The 10,021-nt window shown below is 44.2% G+C and overlaps 1 protein-coding gene across 1 annotated transcript in view; it reads right to left on the bottom strand.

The window, feature by feature from the left end:
- Nucleotides 1-5,772: 5,772 nt before the first annotated feature.
- slc39a11 (solute carrier family 39, member 11) overlaps nucleotides 5,773-10,021 on the bottom strand; it is a gene marked incomplete at its 5' end in the record, with an annotated part of 24,084 nt that continues 19,835 nt past the window's right edge. Inside the window, 3 exons of the mRNA XM_080840604.1 lie at nucleotides 5,773-5,902; nucleotides 6,741-6,899; nucleotides 7,495-7,593. Coding sequence (XP_080696730.1) covers nucleotides 5,824-5,902; nucleotides 6,741-6,899; nucleotides 7,495-7,593 — 337 coding nt within the window. The 3' untranslated portion in view covers nucleotides 5,773-5,823. The remainder of the gene's footprint in view (nucleotides 5,903-6,740; nucleotides 6,900-7,494; nucleotides 7,594-10,021) is intronic.

A 10,021-nucleotide genomic window follows, 5' to 3' on the forward strand; every position in this document is an offset into this window, starting at 1 on the left:
AAACCGCTAGCTGGTAGGACAATTTTGTGTATGCCTATATTAAATGATATAACATTTAAAAAAATAAAATTTCTGATGTTTGTGTTTTTCAAATTTCTCGCACACACATAGTTTTCATTAAGTAGCTGATACGTCATGCTGAAACACCTCTTGTTTCCTTACTAATACATAATCAGGCGCACTTTACGCATTTCCTCCCATCTCTTTGTGACGAACACCCACTTTCCCTTGTACCCGCCCAGCAGCGTTAATCTAAAGTGCGCCGCCTTTGTAAATACGATTTTATGTTTTTACCCGCTATTTTACGCCTGAAATTGGCCCAATCCTGTTAGTAAATGAGGCCCTCAGACTCACATAGAACCCCTAGTCTCAGGCACACAGTAACACTCTTGCCCCACTAGAGGGCGCTGTCCCTTACACAGCTATGAAATGCTGGATCACAACACTATTTTTCGCATATTCGATAGTTTCATCTCTTGTATTGTTTTCATTGATTAATTCGCCTGTCTATTCAGTTCTGTCGACTGTTAGTATGATGCAGTGTGTACTCTACTCTACTCAGACCTGTAGACTGTTAGAATGACTGCAGTGTGTACTCTACTCAGACCTGTAGACTGTTAGTATGACTGTCGTGTGTGTGTGTGTGTGTGTGTGTGTGTGTGTACTCGAATAGACAGGGTAAAGACTGAATATCGATGTACAGTATTACTTTTTATAAGGTCAGCTATGGGAGATCACAGGTCAAAATGGGGGGGTGTGTATCTGTTTAGGTACTGGTTGATCATGGGATACCTTTGGGTGATAGGTCAAGTTGGGCAAATGGGGATGGGAGTGGGAGGGGAGGTGAGGTGACCACCAGCCCCCACGGAATGTTCCGGAACATGCTTACCTAAGGTCCTGGTATGTGTATTACATAGGCCATGAATAGGGAGGGGATGTCTAGAGAGGTTCCGTTTAGCATAGGCCATGGGTGAGGGTGGGGGGCCAGACTGTGAATAAGCATGGCACACACACACAAGAGCATTCATGTATGCAATGGTAATTATATGACTATATCAATTTCCATCAGTACTCATCCAGGTGAGGTCCTGGGCATCTGAATCAGAGTGAACCACTTGTGTTTGCCACTGACTGGCTCACAACAGGAGCTTCTGTACACCTTCCATTAAAATGCATCTCATGGCCAGACTGAATGGAGATGTGTTAAACCACACACACACACACACACACACACACACACACACACACAAACCTGATGACATGGACCCTAACCCTGGCATTAGTATGTGTGTCCAGTGTCCTCGCAGAGGTCCCACTGAGATGCTATCGCTGTGTCCAGCTCATGTCCCATCCTGCTCCCCTGTGCGCGGCCTCAAACACACAACACATTATTTGGGCTGTGGTCAGCACCACCACGGTGCAGAAGACCATCTGGATGTTGGACCACAGTCAAAACTGATGGGAGAGGACAGTGATAGAGAGAAGAGTGATGGAGACTATTTATGTTTCTACTGCAGTGAGGCCTTGCCCTGCCCACTGTTGGATGGGAACTACTGAGGACTGAGGAGAGGGTATCTCTGTGTGTGATGGAGTATCTGTGTGTGTGATGGAGTATCTCTGTGTGTGATGGAGTATCTCTCTGTGTGATGGAGTATCTCTGTGTGTGTGTGTGATGGAGTATCTGTGTGTGTGTGATGGAGTATCTGTGTGTGTGTGATGGAGTATCTGTACACACCTGAACACTGAAGATGGCGATGTGGGTGTAATTCCTACTCTGGACACCAGATGGCACTTGGTCCATAGAAATAGAGTTCCAGACAAAACAACTGACAAGGAACTCCAACACACACCACTTATAACACACAGACCCATTACTAATAACACACACACACACTCACACACCAATGGAAACGCACAACTACTGTCCGTACAAGTGCCCATTTTGCTGTGTCCCAACAGAAACACAACAGACAGAGAGACTGGGAGTGTGTGTATAGAGGGATTATTATGATGCCTATGAGCAAATCAAAGGTTGTGTGTGTATGAGTGCTGTTGCTTTCTGTCTGATACAGTTATCTTTCTCTCTCTCTCACACACACACACACACACACACACACACAGAGTAGCTACCCTGGCACCTGCGCTTCAACAAACAGACTTACAATTATGTCTGCAACACTTGTTCTTAAATACACTTATCATCTGAGCACCCCTTCCACACACACACACACACACACACACACACACACACACACACACAAACTCAGAACGTGAGTATGCACCACAAGCACTCAATGCACACACACAAACACTCACTCACACACACACACACACACACACACTCAAACAGTTTGTTTCCTCGACACTTCTGTTCTACATCCATACGCAAGGCGTCACCGGATTTACCTTAAAAACACAACTCCTCCACGATTTCGAAGACACGCTCTCCATCCCGGCCCGTAAGATCCACACATCTTTTGGTTTTCATGCGCGCGAGCAGGATAACTCCACAGACAGCGCGGCACAGTGAATGCGCACGAGATGCAACGGGGCCCTCCGGTTGCCGTGAGAGAACTCCCAGATGAACCCACGGCGGTTGGCTGTTAGCCGCGCATACAGATGCGGGTCCATCTAGTGAGTGAAGCAACGTCCAGACACACTTACCTGAACCCGCGCGACTACCGACAACCACGGGGGATGGTTTGTGCTAAAACTTCCAATATCCACAAAAGACAAAGAGTCATCAACAACTACAGATCCAATATCAATTCCACACGGAGGGTTCGCGGATAAACGATTTAGCAATATCCACAGGCACTGAATGAAGTCTTCGGTTTGATTCCGCTACACTCGAGTCCGCTCACCTCGCGCTCACAGAAGAGATTGCACTCACGAGCGGCTGCTTCTGCCGGAGCAACTCTTCTTACCCAGCCTAAAGCCCCCACGAGCAAGGTATGCCGGGGAATGAGGTTCTCCTTACACGAGCTTTACCACAAGATGCGTTTGCGCGCATGAGAGCGGAGAGGAGTCCTATGGTGTGTAAAGCACGTGAGTAAGAATGAGTTCTGTCCCCGTCTCTCTCTCTCACACGCACTCATACACACTCACACACACACACACACACACACCCACACACACACACACACACACACACACACACACTCATAATGCCAAATCTAAAAAGACTGTGTTCTGTCTTTTAATCTACAGGAATCATTCCCAAGTATTTCAGCTGACATCCATTAATAATGACACTTACTGTCAGTATTACAAACAGACATTAGGCCAATCTCAATAACACTCACACACGTTTGTGTATTCCATCTCAACATATTTCCCCCCCACAAATACAAACTCATATGGAGACACAGTCTCTCCCTCTACAAATCCAGATGTAACTGTGTGTGTGTGACTCTGTGTGTGTGTGTGTGTGGTCTGGCTGAGCGTTGCGTGACTGCAGAGCAGACAGCGAAACACACATTCATTGTCTTCAGTCCTCTAGCCCAGCCCCCCGCTCTCTCTGCATTCTACCACACATACACACACACACACACACAAACACACTCAGCAGCATTCCACAGTGCTGAGCAGCACACACACACACGCACACACACACACAAACATTCACAGACAACACACACACACACCAACACAAACACATTTAAAGACCACACACACACACCACCCACACAAACACACACTCGCAGACAACACACACCCACACACACACACCATACAGACACACACACACACACACACACACACCATACAGACACACACACACACACACACACACACTCACAGACACCATCCACACACACACACAAGGATGGGAATTGATACGATTTTAGCTAATGGGTTTATTGACATTAATTTTCTTTTATATAATATTCTTTGAATAGATGATGCACAGCATATATATATGTATACATTTACATGTTTATATATAAAAAAAGAAAACCTAAGAATAGGTCAACAAACTCTCAAAATGGGGTCACTACTCCTGCAAAGTTGTTGCATGCTGTGTGGACAAATAATGGTAGTATTTCCTCCCTATGACAAAATAGACATTTTGCAAGCATGGCAAGTGGCCCTGTCATCTTTTGACGTGAAATATAACCACACTTTTGAACACCTCTGCCTAGACGCCATGTTGGCTGCGGGCGTCTGATGTCACTGGAATCAATGGCGGAATCGTCAAAGACTTTGACTAACAATTCCAAGGAATCGATCCATTGGGTACCAGTTCTCAAAAAGCATACACACTCTCAACCCGCCCACTAACACAGACACACACACACACACACACACTGGTTTCAACTGCATGCTCACACACACCTGTATTTCACAAAAACAAACACACACCTCTAGTGTGCAGTGGCGGCTCCTGAAAAAATCCTCAGGGGTGGCAATTTTTTTTATAATGATTAAGGCGACCCATTCAGTAGACATTAAGTTAGCTGATTTAGTCATACAGCAATACCTTTTTGTCCACTATTGGGAGCACACAACAGTAATATTTCCTCTCTTGCTACATATCTAGAGTAAGTTACAGGTGGAAAGCTATGGAAGAAAGTTGCATCCAGGAGCCTTTATAAGCAAACATGATGTGGCTCCACATTAAATGATCCCACTTTTTCATTATCCACATGTCTCAAATGTTGTATGATGTAACATAGCTTAACAGGCGTTAAGCTAGACAGTAACAACATAAAGAAGGGGGCAACATAAGTCAAAACCAACGATATCTATGGTGCCATAATCCATCCATTTCTTGACGATGGATTTAACATAATTCCAGGGGATGTTAAGTGCCTTGGACATTTTTTTGTATCCTTCCCCTGACTTATACTGTTCAACAACCTTTTCTCTGAGCTGCTTAGAGTGATCTTTGGTCTTCATGGTGTAACAATAGCCAGGAATACTGATAACTGAATACTGACCTGTGATCAGTCTACCATAGATCGGTCTATTTAAAGGGGGTGAAGACTTATGCAATCACTTATTTACATTACACATTTTTATTTAATTGACATAACTGTGTAGAAATCTGTTTTCTCTTTGACATTAAAGAGGGCTTTTTTGTGATTTTATTTGGTCCAAAAAGCCAACTTATTTTGACCATGACTGATTTATAAAAGCAATAAAAGGGTAAAACATCCAAGGGGGTGAATACTTATGCAAGGCACTGTATATATGTGTCAGTGAGTATGTGTGGGTTAGTGATTAAAAGGACACAAACAGTATTCAGTTATCATTGTTTATTACATCACATCACTCTGCCCTTCTATTCTGTTGTGTCTGTATTTCCATTTCCATTCTCACACACTCACACTCACACACACACACACACACACACACACACTTTAGCACAAAAGATGTGTAAACTTCATGCTGGTCCCGACTCAAAAAGTGAAAAAGTTTGCTGGATGTTTGGTCCAGTTTGTTTGGAGTCACTCACACACAAACAAATACTCTCCCTTACACACACACACACACACACACACACACACACACACACACACCCTTCTCTCTCTCACACACACACACACACACACACTCACACAGGCCCTCTCACTCCCTCTGCAGCAGTGACTCCTGAACACACACACTTCAAGTATCAGTTTGTGACTGTTCTTAGTTTTTGCTTCTCTGGAACATTATCCCAACTTTAAAAGAAAAATTAAAATAAAATTATAAAAAAGTATGGAAACAAAATAAACCCCGCCCCCTCTGAGGAGGTCCAGGGGCAGGTCCTCCAGCTGACCAATGAGCTGTCTCACGCCAGATGACATCAGCAGAGCTTCTGGCCAATGGGAGGCCTCAACCAAGGCCTACGTCCAGTGACATCATCACGATGAATCCCAGGATGGAGGTCCAGGAGGCCAACTTCCCATTTCCACTGTAAAACACACACACCCACACACACACACACATACACATACACACACACACAGAGACAACACGACAGTTATAGACACATATAGTCAGGTGGCTTAATGCACAATTTAGGGTCGATCGTGACCGTGGTGATAAAAGCATGACATTTGGCACACAGTTAGCTTTTACCCTACCAAATGATACTAGAAGGGGTGCCCAAGAGAAACTGCTTGTTTTTTCGTTTTAAGGAGATTTTTAGTTTTGACTGATATCAAGATATGCGTTACCTGTGGTACGATTTTCAAAACAGTTTTTTTGCCTAGAAATGCTCACCAAATAAGTAATAAAACTGTTATTCATGCATGTTTGTGTTTTCTAGTTTGTTTTTTATATGTATTGGTTTAAACAAAGTAGCAAAATTATAAAAAACACACACAACACGACTGAGTTACACACACACACACACAACACAACTGAGTTACACACACACACACACACACACACACACACACACACACACACACACACACGACTAAGTAACACTAACACACACACACACAACACGACTAAGTTATACACACACACACACACACACACAACACAACTGAGTTACACACACACACACACACACACATACACAAACACAAACACAACAGAGTTTGTGGTGGTGCTGGTGATGGCGTCTGGTCTTATTTGTGCCACTTAGAGATCAGTAGAGTCTTAAACACAGTGATGATGATGATGATGATGATGATGATGATGATGATGATGATGATGATGAAGGATGAATCTGTTCATCTCAGTTCTCCTAACCAGAGATGATGATGATGTCACTCCTAACCAGAGATGATGTCACTCACCTGACTTGGGCCTCAGGGATGATGTCATCGACCACCACGTACACCATGGCCCCAGCAGCGAACGCCAGCGCGTATGGTAGCAACGGCTCCGCAAGCACCACGGCAACCGCACCTAGCAACCCAGCCAGAGGTTCCACCATTCCACTCAACTGCCCATACCTGAGGAGGGAAAGAAAAGGAGAGAGAGAGAGGGAGAGAGAGAGAGGAAGAGGACGAGAGAGAGAGAGAGAGAGAGAGAGAGAGAGAGGGAGCGAGAGGGGGGTAGAGAGACCGATGGGGAGAGGGAGAGTTGAGGAAAAAAGATGCAGTATGTGTGAGTGTGGGGGGGGGGATAATCCAGTATATTATAGGCATGAGGCATTGAGCGGAGTCCCTCTCACACACACACACACACACACACACACACACATTAAAGGTTCATCACTATAGGTACACTTACCTGTTCCGCTGTGCAAGCCAAGCGCTCAAATGTAATGTCCTTATTCTAGTTGTGTGGGTGTGTGTGTTCTGTGTGTGTGTGTGTGTGTGAGTGTATTACAGGTGTGTGAGTCTGTGTGTGTTTGTGCGTGTGTGTCATAGGTGTAGGTGCGTGTGTGTGGGTGTGTGTGTGTATCGTAGGTGTGTGTGTGTGTATCGTAGGTGTGTGTGTGTGTGTTTGTGCGTATCGTAGGTGTGTGTGTGTGTGTGTGTATCGTAGGTGTGTGTGTGTGCGCGTGTGTGTGTGTGTGTGTGTGTGTGTGTGTGTGTGTCTCACCAGAAGCTCTTCCATGTGGAGACCCCTGAGCCCCTCAGAGGCAGACTAACTGCAAGGCCTTCTGGGAAATTCTGGATGCCAATCCCAATGGCCAGATTCCTGCACACAGACACATACATATTAAACACACACTCTCTCAGACACACACACACAAACTCTCTCTCCACCTCTCTCTCTCTCTCAGACACACACACACACACACACACACACACACGTGGTGTGTGTATAGCTCCACAGGATTCAAACTGTCAGTGCTTGTGTTCACATGCCTTTTGTGCACAGTAGTACCAGGAAATGTAGAACTATATTTAGCACAGTATCGTGTTCGAACAAGTGTGTGGTGTGTGAGTGTGTGTGTGTGTGTGTGTGTGTGTGCGTGTGTGTGTGGTGTATGTGAGTGTGTGTTGCACTGATGACCCAAGTTCTTCTCAGTGATTACGATCAGATGCTATGAAAGGGCCCATTGTTTTCAGACTAATGACATCAGAAAAGAGAAGGTTTCAGGGGAGAGAGAAGCAGCTAAAGGAGGCAGCAAAGGGTAGAACATCTGTGCAGTTGGTTACAAAGAAGCAAACCAGCAGGTGAGACAGAGACATTGCATTGTGATAAAGATGACAATGTGTAGGCTAATTAATTAATGTGAAACAGGCTCATATTTTCAGACTCATATTTTTAGCCTACTAATGGCAATTTATTAAAATGACATTACATTTAAGATGAGGAGCAGCTACAAGCCTCCAGACCAGAGGAAAATGTGGACCAGGAGACATATAGGACAGGTAGGCCTGAGTGCTGATCACCAAATATGAGATGAAAGAACCTTGCTAGAAAGAGTCAGAACTAGGGATGCACGATATTATCGGCAAGACATCGGTATCGGCAGATATCGGCTTCAAAACGTAATTATCGGTATCTGCAGATATGAAACATTTCTGCCGATATACCTGGCCGATAAGGTGACGTGCAAATTATTCGCACGCGAAGCAAATGTTTATGAGCGTCGGCTGTGTGGCAGTAGCCTACTTCACAGTATCAGAGGATGATGACAAAATGCCTATTTGTCAGAAAACTTTTCAGGAGAAGAAGGAGGAGATGCAGCTTGGCCATAACGTAGGTTGCATGCATAGATGAAGACCACCCGCGTGCCACGCTTTACAACATTACCTGTCGCGCTCATAGACGTTAATAAGTTACGGAGTTAGCTAGACAACACTAGCTTGTTAGCTTGCATGCTACGTGACACCAGAGAAGTTGATGATACCTCATTTCACGGGATGTGTAACGTTATGTCACAAGCCCACGCTATCTGTACATGGCTCACTTTTGCATTTATGGAATTTATACAGCTAACTTGGCAATAACGTTACATAGATTAGTCTAGAAATCCTAGAAGGGACGTTATTAAACTGTAAGTCAGTTAACCAAGGTTAGCTTGCAAAGTTAGCCAAGCATGCTACGTGACACCAGAGAAGTTGATGATGCCTCATTTGACGCGATGTGAAACGTTATGTCACGAGCCCACGCTATCTGTACATGGCTTACTTTTCCATATATGGAATTTATACAGCTAACTTGTCAATAACGTTACATAGATTAGTCTAGAAATCCTAGAAGGGACGTTATTAAACTGTAAATCAGTTAACCAACGTTAGCTTGCCAAGCAAGCCAAACTGCATTTCCAGAGTGTGGTTGTTCAAGTTCAAGGAGGTACTGTTCAAGTATGAAAATTGTGACGTGAAAATATAAATAAATCTGTTATATATATAAATCTATACATTTATATATAAACCATTTCAGTTTCATGAGTGAATGTCTATTTCTAAAATGATACAAATCAAGTCTGTAATGTCCTGTATTTACAGAAATACCCTAGCATAATACAGATTAATTCTAGTACAGGAGAGACTTTTCAATAATTAAAAAGATGAGGTGTATCTATCGGTATCTGCATCGGCAATGGGCCAAAATGAGCTTGTAAATATCGGCATATCGGATATCGGCTAAAATTCAATATCGTGCATCCCTAGTCAGAACCAGACCCATATGAGAACAGGGAAAGGAGAAAGTCAGGACAGGATGACAACAAGGGAGGATATTGAGATGGAGAGTGAGGCCTTTCCTGTGCAGAGCAATTCCTGTGCACGTCCCTGCACATCTCATACTAAATTCTTCATGTGTTCGGTTAAGGCAAGGGGAAAATAAGCTTGCAGTACTAGAGATATTCACTAGATGGTAGCATTGGGAAGCAGAACTGAGAAAATGTAAATGAATCACCTGATAACATCACACCTCTCTCACACACACACACACACACACACACATTCTTACATACATAGACCAACCTGTTACACCTCACACACAGACACACACACACACGCATTCTTTCATAAATACCTGTTACACACCAACAGTCCCCAAATCCATACACCCACCAGTACCCCCCCCCCCCCCCCCCCCCCACACACACACACACACACACTCACACACATAAATATACAGGTATACAGAACCTCATGCACACATACAC

This window comes from Sprattus sprattus, assembly GCF_963457725.1.
Source record: "Sprattus sprattus genome assembly, chromosome: 6".
NCBI classification, from domain to species: domain Eukaryota; kingdom Metazoa; phylum Chordata; class Actinopteri; order Clupeiformes; family Clupeidae; genus Sprattus; species Sprattus sprattus.